The sequence below is a fragment of the Drosophila rhopaloa genome, unplaced genomic scaffold (genome assembly GCF_018152115.1).
Source record: "Drosophila rhopaloa isolate 14029-0021.01 unplaced genomic scaffold, ASM1815211v1 contig_2, whole genome shotgun sequence".
In the NCBI taxonomy this organism is placed as follows: Eukaryota; Metazoa; Arthropoda; class Insecta; order Diptera; family Drosophilidae; genus Drosophila; species Drosophila rhopaloa.
In genome coordinates, this window is record NW_025335083.1 from 804,534 (window position 1) to 818,037 (window position 13,504).

The 13,504-nt window shown below is 37.2% G+C and overlaps 1 protein-coding gene across 1 annotated transcript; it reads left to right on the forward strand.

The window, feature by feature from the left end:
- Positions 1-4,174: 4,174 nt before the first annotated feature.
- LOC108037318 lies at positions 4,175-5,366 on the forward strand. The gene is made up of 2 exons (XM_017113861.1): positions 4,175-4,260; positions 4,443-5,366. The coding sequence occupies exons 1-2, from the start codon at positions 4,180-4,182 to the stop codon at positions 5,304-5,306; spliced, it is 945 nt and encodes a 314-aa protein (XP_016969350.1). The 5' UTR covers positions 4,175-4,179; the 3' UTR covers positions 5,307-5,366.
- Positions 5,367-13,504: the final 8,138 nt, after the last annotated feature.

A 13,504-nucleotide genomic window follows, 5' to 3' on the forward strand; every position in this document is an offset into this window, starting at 1 on the left:
GCATTTTAAGGTGTGATCGGCGGCTTAGGTGATCGAATTTGAAATTCAACGGAACTGATAAGAGGGAGATTGGCCCTTTTTATGGTCTCACTAAGGGTTGAGTTTACGCAGCGGAAAAATGTAAGAACTTTAATAATGTATGTGCTGGAAAAAATTGAAACAAAACTCTTTCAGCAATGATTAGTTAAATGATTAGTTGGTTTATAAATAACAATTATTATAAATAACACATTTTCAGCGTGCTTTGAAAGTTTTATTTTCTGATCAGATAGCTGAAAAGGTTAAGAACTTAAATAATGTATGAGCTGTAAAAAATTGAAACAAAACTCTTTCAGCAATGATTAGTTAAATGATTCGTTGGTTTATAAATAACAATTATTATAAATAACCCATTTTCAGCTTGGTTTGAAAGTTTTAATTTCTGATCAAAGTTCTTTAGTTTTATTTTTGTGATTAAGAAAAATCTCAAACTTTTATTTCTTTGAAAATAACATTTACATATATATATTGGTTTTATTTTGACAAACAATTTTTTGTACTTTTGTAATTTTTAACTGAATGCTTTTTACTTTTAGATAAAAAGATTTTTAACTGTGTGGTTTCACTAAGCAGCCTCGGCAGTTTGCAATATGATCTCTGGAATTTCTTAAATTTTTTTAGGTTTGTTTCTTCGCAAAGAGCTTTCTGCACACAACAAAATAAGATTAATTTAAAATCCAATTTATATTTTCATTTTGTTTTCTCTTTCTTTTTTGTCAGGCAGAAAGGCAGGAAATTTGTTGTAAAATAATAGTGCGAAGGAAAAACTAGAACTAGCTCAGCCCTGGGTTCAATTTCCAGATCAGTCGCCATCCTTTCATTTCGTTGTGTTTTATTTTATAATTGATATGTACAAAAATATGTTCAAACAGATCGAATCCATATTTAATAAAATATTTCAAATGTGTACGGAATATATAAAGCTCAAAGAAGCTGGATCAACGAAAAAAATTGTTTTTATACCCTTGCAGAGGGTATTATAATTTCAGTCAAAAGTTTGCAACGCAGTGAAGGAGACATTTCCGACCCTATAAAGTATATATATTCTTGATCAGGATCACCTCCTGAGTTGATATAGCCATGTCCGTCTGTCCGTCCGTCTGTCCGTCCGTCCGTTTCTACGCAAACTAGTCCCTCAGTTTTAAAGCTATCTGCTTGAAACTTTCCCAAAAGTTGTCTTTCTATTGCAGGTAGTATATAAGTTGGAACGAGCCGGATCGGGCGACTATATCATATAGCTGCCATATAACTGAACGATCGGAAAAGCCATAACGTTGGTGTTTTTAAAGTTAGGAAGTTGGGATTTTCTATAAGTTTTATTTTTGACCAATTAATCCGACCTACCGAATTTCAAAAGGATCGGACGACTATATCTTATAGCCGCCATATAACTGATTGATCGGAAATGCCATAACTTGGGTGTTTGTAAAGTTAGGAAGTTGGGATTCAAGAAAGGAAAGCTAACTTCGGACGGAGCCGAAGTTGATATACCCTTGCAAAGTATTCAGTAAGTTATATTCTTCAAAATTATTCATATGATGTATTCTTAATACTCATAAAAAGTCCCAACTTCCTAACTTTACAAACACTAACGTTATGGCTTTTCCGATAGTTCAGTTATATGGCAGCTATATGATATACTTTATAGGGTCGGAAATGTCTCCTTCACTGCGTTGCAAACTTTTGACTGAAATTATAATACCCTCTGCAAGGGTATAAAAAGGGATATTTTCGCAGCTTTTACTGATGAAGGTATGCGTAAATAAATAAGACTTGGAAAAATTTATGTCATTAGCTTACACACTGCGCGAAATATTCTGAAAAACATCAAATTTGATCTACGTACACATGTTTTAGGAGGACTGTGAAAGTAACTGTGACGGTATTGAAACAGACGGACAGACGGACATGGCTATATCGACTCCCCTATTGATCCTGATCAAGAAAATATATACTTTATGGGATCGGAAACGTCTCCTTCATTGCGTTACAAACTTCTGACCAAAATTATAATGCCCTCTGCAAGGGTATAAAAATGGCATTTGTAACTTAATAAATTCAATTGACTTCAGAAATGACTTGGCTAGTATCTGCATACGTACATGTGAGAATCTTTGTTGAATCTGAAAAGGGGTTATTAATATTTGTGTTCGCAATCACACTTGATATAATTGTCAGCAACCACAGATGTCTGTCAGCTAAATCAACAAAATTGATCGCATATTGATTAAGCCCTAATACAATTAATGATACAATTTGTTGATTTATTTATGGAGGAACCTGCCGAAGCTTTACTGGATTGTGTCGACAAGGCAATCAAATGCAACGCACGTCTATCTGTTCTAATTTCAGGGGATCCATATCCAATTTCGTCTGTTTATAAATTAAAATTTGAATGCAGATTAAATTCCAGTTTTGAGTCAATTAGGGGTGAAAAGAGAAAAGGCGTGCTGTGCCAAATATTTACCCAGCTGTTGGGTCTCGGGGGAGCATTATCCTGATGTCCGATTGACTCGCCCCCCAAATATAGTTTGCCTTTGGGCGTTGGCCCCGCCACGCCCTCCCATGACCCCACTGACCCGTTGCGTGACTGTTCGCATCCAACCGCTCCCATATTCCTCATTTTGCCAGCCAGACACACGAGCTCAGCGCAGGTTCCCTAATGCTTATTTATACGGGAAAGCACTTGGGATTGGCACTCCTCGCTTCCCATCTAGTCAGGTACTTTGCGGACTTTCCTGTCTGCCACCCCCGAAAACGGACTGTGCAACGGGTTGAGGTAAGAGCTGCGTCTGCGGCAATATTCTAATGGATTTTTCGTTTTTAGCTATAAATAGGCCCCCAACAACTGACAAGAATTGAAACAATATTTTAGACTTTAAGAAGGGGGATTCCAGAAAACCGCCATTCGGTAGAATGATGACACGTTGAAAAAGAAACAGGTAGTGTCATCAACCGATAGAGCCTTAATCGGATTTTAAGAACGGAACAAGAATACCTGAACGTATATTTCTTATAGTAGCAATTACTGGTCGTAGCAATTTACTATTAACATAGTTATTTAACCAGAGTATCCATGGGCTGGGGAATTGTAAGTATTTTATTGGTCAATTTAACGAATAGACTTTTTTTGGGTGTCAAATTCAGTACTCACAAAAGAAATGCCTGTTTTTATTCGGTCTCTTTGTGCAACCGTCTCACTGAGAACTGCTTTCAGAAAATTTCAAATACAACCCCAAAAATCATTTTCCCAGCTTTCCCGTGGGACTCATTAGGCGGGGCTTCCCCCTTTTTTGGTACGAATAACTTTTATTTCACGTTTTAGCGCCTCTGGCTTTCATCACTGTGCTGTTGTTGACAATGAGCGAAATATTTGCGTATCGAAATTGGCAAGACCGCAGGAGGAGGCTAAGGATACACTGCCCTCCATTCCCGAAAGACATGAATATTCATTCTTTTGCTGAGCGAGTCCCAATTGAGAAAGGAAGATGCTTCAGGTGGCAGGGGCTTTTGGGATTAACATAAAATTTCATTTGATTGTGTTTTGGTGAAGATTTTTATGGCGTATAAGGGATTTTATGTGGAAACTTACTTGTTTGGGGATCTGATACAAGATGCCTAGTGAAATCTCAACGGGCCATAAGATTGATGGGAATTGTTTATGTTACGGGCAAGGAAGCGGACTTCATTGCGTTTGTGAGTGAGTAAAAAAAGATGATTAGGTGTTGATTTTGTTGGACTAATTTAAAGAATTGGTGATTGGAAATTTGTTTATTGGCAATATTTAAATGTAAATTTTTTGCAATCAGACTGAGGCTACGTCGCAAAAATAGCTCTTCACAAATCCCAACAGTAAACGAAAAGGCGATTATTTCACTGCAAACTGCTAAATGTGTTTTACGATGCAATTCGGTCGTGATTTTGGTACAATGTGCAAGATTGATGAGCTTTCTGTCAAGGTCGTTCCACTTTTTTCGGTTTCGGTGCCGTGTTCTTGTTGATTCTTTGCACTGAATGAGAGTATTTGCCTGTGAAATTTTTCAAGCAAATATGAGTTGTGCAAACAGCAGATGAAGTGCCTGGGCTATAAAAGAAGGAATTCACGACGGAAAGAGGCACAGTTCCAGCACTGATTTTATCATGAATCGATTAGTGGCCGTCTTCAGTTTCTGCCTGCTTCTGGTCGCAGGACACTCGGTGGACGAGCAACAGGATACCCAGGTAGGATTAAACAAAAACATTCACAAGTATTTTTATATGGAGTAAAGCCCATTATAATTTTTTTTTATTAATCATGCATTGAAGCGCAAACTCAAATCGCCCATCATTCCATTTATAAGGCACATACACTTACACATATATATTTTAAGAATTTCCATCTCAATTGACATTCTTAATCCCAGGAGCTGGTTGATAGCACTACCCCTTCGATTGACGAAGGGTTTCCCCATGGATCTCACGAGCTGGTCGAGCTGCCGGAGATCCTTGAGGAGAACCTGATGGATGCCAACAAGATCAACTGGCTGCCCGTGTGGGAGGAACATGAGCTTTCAAGGATTGCCCGCGAAGTGGTCGAGAAGCCAGATAACACTGAGCTCTCGCCGTCCAAGGAAACGGTGGAGGATGCACTGCTGCCCAAGGAAAACAAGGAGTGCCCCAGTAACGCCGAGCGCGGCCTAACCAATCTCATCCGGGTGGCACGCCCACTTTTACCCGCTGCTCGATTGAGAAACATTTTGGCGAATGCTGTGGAGGATCCCCAAGTTCGGGATCTGATCAAATTGCTTCGCAGCGATGGCCTTAAGTCGCAGGTGCAGCGGTTGAGAGCCACGAAGCAGCACCAGGTGCTGCATGACTATTTCTGCCGACGGCTCAAGCTGGATCCTGCCTATTACGTGGAATTCGTGAGGGTGTTCCTCGATGTCCACATCTCCGACCCGCCGACCACTAAGCTTCCGAACCGCCGTCCAGGAATCCGAGGACTCCTCCAGGATCTTCGGGATGCTCTGCCCCGCGCCACCCTGCGGGATATGTACCTGCGTCTCTACTCCTCGGATTCCGAGCTCTCCACCGCCGTGCGCCTCACCCGCAGCTCCGAGTTCCGGCGAATGCTTCGTGATCTGCGCTACCTGAAGGAGTACCGCTCCTTGACCGACGAGCTTGAGAAGGCGGGAGTACCTCTGCGCCAGCTCCAGCAGCTGGTGGGCAACGCCCTGGGCTGGACTACAGGTGACATGGCCGCTGAGACTCTCATTTGGAGTGTTTAGGTGGCCTAGACAGCTTTAAATGATGATTCAGATTTTTTTATTTATCCTTCAATTAAATTGTAACCCCAATTAAAAAATTAAATTTAAAACTTCAAATAAAATTAATCAATTATATATATGTATATTATATAATCTCCTTTAAAGTGTTATTGAATAAAATTCAAAAATTATATATAAAACCAATATAAGCGTTCGATGTATTATTATACCCGTTACTCGTAGAGTAAAAGGGTATATTGTATTCGTGCAAAAGTATGTAACAGCTAGAAGGAAGCGTTTCCGACCCTATAAAGTATATATATTCTTGATCAGGGTCACTAGCCGAGTCGATATAGCCATGTCCGTCTGTCCGTCTGTCCGTCTGTCTGTCCGTCTGTCTGTCTGTCTGTCTGTCCGTATGAACGCTGAAATCTCGGAAACTTTAAAAGCTAGAAGATTGACATTTTGCATGTAGAATTTAGAAGTTCCTACGCAGCGCAAGTTTGTTTCAAAATGGTGCCACGCCCCCTTTAACGCCCACAATCGCTAAAATACGATTTTAAAAATTTAAATATTTCGGAAAAGTAAAAATGCAGTTTTATTGTGTTTATCAATACCTATCGAAATGTAGCAGAAATTTTTCAAATCGGACCATTCGTTAAAAAGTTATGCGTGATCAAAGTTTATATCTCCATCTCCCTCGCACTCCCTTTACCTGAGTAACGGGTATCTGATAGTCGGGGCACTCGACTATAGCGTTCTCTCTTGTATTATATTTTATATAACCAAAATATTAAGAAATCAATCTGATTAAAAAATGGCACCTAAGTTATTATACCCTTGCAGACGTTATTATAATTTCAATGAAAAGTCTGCAACGCAGTGGTGGCCACCACAACCTCCGGATATAAATCCAATTAAAAAATTTATGGAGACTTGTGAAATCGCAATTGGTGAAATATGTAGTTCCTTCAAGTGGAATGAAGGAGCTGTGGGTGATGAAAAAGGACATATGGAATGCTATTCCCCCCGAATTGGTGCAACGCCACACCCTAAGTATGCCAAATCACGTAGGAGAACATTATTCAAAAAATGGTAATAAAAATATTTGGTTTCAAAGTGACCGCAGTGCAAAACTGTAACATTTGACTTATTGTACAGATTGCTCCAGCATTTTTTCTCGGCTTGCCGAAGTTTGCTTTCTTTTTTGTTATTACTGTTTTCAAGTTATAAAATAAATAATATTTATTTCGAGTTCTGACTTACCAATTTCTATTATTAAGTTTTAATTACTTTTTGTGTTTGATAAAGTTAAAAAACGTTATAGCAAGATTTATTTATTAACCAGAAATCGAGATAAAACAAGCTTACAAGATAACCCTTTACAAATTTTGCTACAACAACAATTCATATATATTTATTTTTGGATCAAATTCGACTTTTAAGTAAGCATTCTAATAATAATATTGCTTTATTTATATTACAACATTTCCAATTACAACTTACAGCGGACATTCTTGTTTTATATTTGTATTCGTCGTACCAGTCAGACATCAAATTATATTTCGTTCACAAAACTCGGTCCCCCTTTGGGAGAAGAAGCAACAACTGGGCAAGATATGTACATATAACTCATTCGCTGCAATTGCATGAAAAAATGCGTGAAGGCACAACATCAATGTGTTTACGTCTTTTAGAGGCAGGCGACCAAAGGCACTTCAAATTCGTTCAGGGTCAGAATCATTAGGGTCGGTATGTGTAGTAGGGTATTGTGTGTTAGGATCTGTTCTGGGTCTCTGTCGCCGCATGTTTGCCACCAATTGCCACGCGGCGGGTAAACAAACAACCTCTGAAATTGCTGCCACACATGTCGTCGTCTCCCAAGACTTAATCATCCGCGGAGCTGTCGACGGCGACTTCTAATCGAGGCAACAGTTGCCATAAATAAAATTACTGACACAACGGATAGACATTAGCCAACGGTAGTGTATAAAAATAAGACTCAGAAAGGGCAAGTCCCAGCGACGTTTACGGAAATACGAAACCAATGCTTTATTTGGTTTACTCCGCCAGACTAGCGGCAATAATCTGAGAAGCAAGCGAACGTGTCGAAATAAACAAACAATTGTTGAAACTACAAAGAAAATCTGAACTCAGATAGAGCTCAGATAGTGAATCGGATTTAGCAGAAACAGAACAAATTTCGCCTTGTTGCAAATGACAAATTGCAAATTATAATGATAAGTGATAAAGGCGGCACATGGGCATAAGTTAGTCATTAATAAATTGTAAAGAATAGTTTTTTTAGTTAAGGGGTTATCCGGGTCTTAAAACTTCAAAAAATTCATTTTTTTCAAACTTTTTTATATAATAGTACAAAGTTTCAGGAATGTTGTTTAAAAATTTCAAGTCGATCGAAGCAAAACTGTAGGAATGGGAGAAATTTAAAGCCCAGCGCGTCGAACGTCACAACGGGCCATTCGGGCTCTGGCGTCGGGCAGATGCGGCACTTTAAACGCATTTTTCTCAAAACCACTTTTTTGAAGTCGGTAGTCACGATTTCTCAAAAACTATTGCACCGATCAACTTCTGCTTTTGCACACTTCTTTTAGACATAATTCTCTTGTCCTTAACGGAGGGATTTTTTTAATTTTTAATTACAACTCATTTTATAAGGCAAAATATGGCCAAAATTTACGTAAATAATTACACTTTTTATGAAAAGCGCTACAAAAAATTCAATTTTTAATTTAAAAAAAATGGGTCGAGCGAGACACATTCACTATCAGAATAATTTTGGTTTTTTGATTTCAGATAAAAATTGGCGAAGATATTTTGCCTACCGCAAGGACACAATTTTTTATGAGGTCAAGTTCAAGCCTGCCTCAACGGCTCAATTTTAAAAATTTTTGGTTCAAATTTTTACACAATGTTGGTCAAACCATAAACATTAATGTACAATAAATGAAATTTGTGAAATTGTCGTAAGATCTTTAAAAAAATTCACGAAAATAGGCTTTTTTTCGTGCTCCAAACCTCGGATAACCCCTTAATTAGACTCTCTTTAAAAAAATATTATTTTAATTTATTTATTACATTTTTTATTATATTAAATTTGATAAAATAAAAAGGGTCTTTGTGTCTATTGGGGAAGGCAACTTTACAAATAGTCGTGTTTTAAAATATATTTGTTTTATATTTTAAATCGCTTTGGTTAAACTTCCAGCTTCGTTGTTTTACGGGAAAACTATTTGTTTATTAATTAAGTTTTTTGAATCTTGTATTTATTTTTCCGCAGTAGTTGGTCACTGTTTTCAGGGCAAATCACCTTAAAAACAAAATAAATCTTAATTTATGAAAAAACCCCTTACATTTAGGAGAAATTAAATTGTCTTGCAAATATGGGCCAATTACCTTTGAATAAGGATCCAAATAGGGCGATTTCGGGTGATTATTTTTAAGAGCATTAATTGTTGAGTTAAATGCGAATATATTTAAAAGGGTTGTCGGTGTACTTGATAGAATTGGTACTGTGCAAAAACCTGGTGCACTTAAAAAAATTGCATTGATTTTACGAATACAAGAAAGTTGCTTAAGATTTTTAGACGAAGACGTTCGCGTTACCTGGAAAAGATAATTTCTTAAATGGTAAAAAATTTATGGTACGTTTTCTTAAATCATGAACAAACTTTCTAAAATCGGATAATTTCCTTTCTAATTTAATTGGGGATTGTTTTTGAAAACCAATAAACTCTTCATTGAGCTTTTTCTTTGAGCTCCGTTTTCCTTTTTTTTTGCCTTTAAAAAGTAGACGTTTTCCACATTTTTTTAAGTGCACACCTTTTATTTAATTTTTAATTCAAAAAGCGTTGTTTCGTTTTTCACTTCACTTTTCCGTTTTAAGTTTTCAGCATAATTCATCATTTCGTATTTTTTTGGCTTTGTCATTTGCAAAATGTGCTGTCGAGCGATATTCAAACTTATCGAAACACGTCAAATTTCTTATTACTTAATTTAAAAATAAATTTAAAAAATAACAATTTTTAAAAATTCTCTTGTGATGATATCAAATAAAGCTAAAAAATCAACGACTAAAATCTTTTTTATTTTACAAATAAGATCTGAATGTATATTTAAGAATACATTTACTTTTCAAACCGCATATTGACCGATTTTATTACGCAAATAACTTAGCCTTAGTAAATCGGGGTCAATTTCCGGTTTTACAGAAAATTTATTATTATTATTATTAAGTTACAACAAATTTTAAATGTCATGTTAATTTAAGTTAGGCCGGATTATTAATAAGAGCGAGAAAAAATCGTACTATAAGAAGTCGTGGAAATACCAGGCATGTCGTTCTGTCCGATGAAATATATCCTAAGGATAGTATATCCTAGATACGTAAATAGTCTTTATCCTTTAACCTACAGATTCACGATAGCGTTAAAGAAATTAGGAACCGTCTCGTAAGACTTTTTCTCTGCTTCAAAGTCCAATTGCTGGCTGGTGAGTCGCTAGTTTTTCCATGGGTCAGTCTCCATGGAAAAGCTTTCCTCAAAATTCCGACAATTGCTGTGCGAAATCACTGCAACGGCTTCGTTTTTCTTTAACCTTTGTTGCAACATTTTCGTTCCGCTATTCAAACTCAATTAGGGAGAGTCGTTCACCTTTTTTACCATTCTGTTGTTTGGCTTTTGTTGCATGGGGCCCTTCCCTATGGAGCGTACAATAGTCAGGAGACGCCATCCACCCACACCTTAAGTACGGTCTTATGTAAACTCTAAAAAACAGGGGGTATTGCAATTTCAGGAAAGCATCTGTGTCTTGATCAGCATCACCCGTCGGTTAACCTTGCAATGTCACATAGCATTCTTCATTATTTTAACCCGGAATTACTATAAGAAACATCCAAAATAGAATTAAATTTCTTGTCCTGATACTTTTGTAGATTCCTGCTTTGACGATTACGACCACTTTCACCGATTTCACATGGCTCTTGATTTTTCAAGTAACTTAACATTTACCGCCTTTACCATTCCAATTTTTCCCTAGCCCAAAGACTATGACTTTGGCTTGCCCTAGAACCAAGAACCACCTTCAAGTGGACTCACAACCTCGAAATTATTCCCAGTGTAGCAGTATGCTCCACTCCACTTTCAACTTTACGCTTCGTGCTTCCGCCCACCGAATGCGGTGCGAGTTGTCGTAGTCGCTGCGAATTTCCCCTTTCTGGACTGCACAATTGCTGGAGCTGCAATTGGAGTTGCTGCCAGAAGGCGACTATCTGAACACGCTTGGCCGAACAGCGCTAATCTCGCAACTGTTTACCACGCCAACTGTCTGACCAGCCAAGGCCAATAACCCCCTGTACTCCAAATAATCCGCGGCAATCCAACGCATTTACCCCACACAACTGACAGCGCACAGATCGGTTTTTGGGGCCAAGAACTCGGGCAGTTGTTGGCCATCGAGAGCGGCTTTTTACGTCATCGCAATGTTTGGTTGGATACGTATTTATGTACATATGTATCAAAGCATAGGGCAGAAAAACTCTAGCCCCGCCAACGGAAGCCATTAGAGGCGAGCCAAGAACACGGACCATGGTCCACCGACCGGCGTTTTCTGGTAGGAGGTAGCAGGCATTCCAAGCAATTAATAATAATTTCCGCTGCCTCAAACAAAAAGCAACTTGGAAGCTTTTTCTCGTTCTTGTTGCCGCGCTCATGACTCTATTTTGCAGATGGCTCTGGGAAATGGAAGGGGTGTGGTTCAAGCTCGAGTTAATATTTCTCGAGAACTAAGTATAAGTTGCTTCAGGCAAGTCTCTGTTGCTAATTTGTACTATCTCAAGTTAGGAAGCCTCAGATCTCAGTTAAAAGATAGAAAAAATCCATTTAATATAAATTCTCTTTACATTTGTTAACTTTTAGCATGTGCCCTCTAAATATTCATTAAAGACAAGTAATCGGAAAAATCCAATTTTCCATATCCGATTGAATTGTCGATATCATTTTTCATTCGTTTAACAAATCCTATTTTATCCGGCCGAAAATGGCAAAGTTTGGATTAACAAGAAAGGAAGCAAACCCCTCTGCGAGGGTATAGAAATAAAACATTACGAGTATTAAGTGATGAGTTCAGATCAAGATACTTGGAAAGGAAATACAATTGTATGTCTTTTTGAAACTGAGAATAAAATCCATTTTCCCAGTTTCAAAACCATCTTATTATTGACAGGTCAAGTTCTTCATTGTCTTCAAAAAGCACATTCCTGTGGTCTGCCCTTTGGGCACTTAAACTATTTGATATAGGATGGATGGCCGTTCGGTTTGCTCTCTGGGCGTTACGCATTTGGACAATTCACGCCTAATTAATATTCTGAACCAGAAACCGAAACCAAACCACAAATCAAATTAAAATTCCAAAACTGATACAAATGTAGTACTCTTTCCCAGCTTGGGGTCACCATTCACATTGGGCCGTTAGAAGCTCTACTCGCATTGGGGGAAGAACTGCAACTGCGTTGATCTCTTAACAATCGTGCCGCCATGAAAACCAAACAAAATAAACTCTTTTGCTGCCACGCATGACTTGGCGTTTGGTGGAGCGCTTAACCCAAATCCAAACAAACGGACTTCCAAGCAGCACTTTGGATACGCTTCTTGTTTTCACTGCAGAATAATTCAATACTTTATTTTAGTTTAAAAAGTTTAAAAAACCAATTAGAATATTATAATCATTGCTATAATAATCGTTTCCTACTCATTATAAAATTAAGAACTCAAATAAAAAACCATTTTGTTCCCCATTATTTTTAAGCCATTTATTTAAAATTTATCGTATTTCTTTAATGCTACATAAAAAATGTACAATTTTTCTTCTTATTATTAAAATTCGAAATTAATGTTGTATTTTGTCAGATATAAAAAATCCACGTAAATTTTTTTTTCTATATTAGCCAATTTTTTATGTTTTTTTTTTAAATTTTGGAAAATTAGCTTTTTGTTTTACAAAATTCTTCAGAAAAGAGATACAGCACTTAGTACATTTATTTTAGGAAGCTCGGAGTACTTTGTTCTAGAGGCCTAAATTTCAGATCATTTTTGAAGTTTATATATTATTATGCGTTGTTTATTAATGTTACGAAACCACAGAAAACAATAAGTAAAAAAAAGTTAAATATTACACAAATTAACATATGTTAAAGTGGGGCGTTTAAAAAATTTATGCGTGGCAACGACTCTAATCATTTTAGCAATCTGACAAAAAAAAGTTTATCAAACTAGAGTAATTTAGCAGTGTCCGAAATAGAAAAGTCTACGGAAGAGTCGAAGAATTTCTTAAATAAACATTTTTATAGTAATTATGAGGATTCCCTAAAGGGAAACATACAGGCATCAAATTGAATAATTAATACATAAGTAAATTAGTACCTTTTTGTAATAGCTAAGGTATTTAATCTTCGGCTTGCCAAAGCTTACTCTGTTTCTTGTTTTTCATTTTTTTAACATATAAAATTATGAATGTTCCAATATTATAAGATATAATTAAGATAAGAAAATGTTAGCATGAAGAATATTAGATTAATATTAAGTAATTCAATTTGTAAGCACTTTACACATTGTTTTATAATGTTAATATTTAACTAGTTGTCGATCAGATAGATCGAATCAAATAGATCAAATATAAATAAGTAAACCCACCTGGAAACTTTGGATAAATAAGTTCAAATCTCAAAGAACGCTGCGCTTTCTTGTAAAATATTAAGATATTGATAAAGCAAAGCACTTCGATGACGACAATACCCAGAATTGAAAGTGCATATGGCGCTGCCATGCCCCACAACTTGCCATAATCAGCGCTTTTTGATCTGGGAAAACAATTGCCGGCCGGCACAACATGACCACGAGGGGGGCCTCTTCATCGGGCCTCTGGTTCCCCGATTACTCGACTCCCTTACTTCTTTGCTGGCACACAAAAATTGTTTTGAAAACTTGCTGAGTTTTCAATTGGGCACAAAGAGGCATGTGGTTGGGGCGATCCATTTGTTTGGTTAGCTCGGTTCGGTTCAGCTCAGGGTGCCCAGTAGCGACTGCTGATTTTATTGTTTGCCAGTGGCTGCTGGCGCACTCAGTGGGTTAAGTGAGCTTTCTGGCTTGTTGACTCCGAATTTCCCTCGGAGAGTAGAGCGTTTCTTGTCCATCGGTGATGAATTT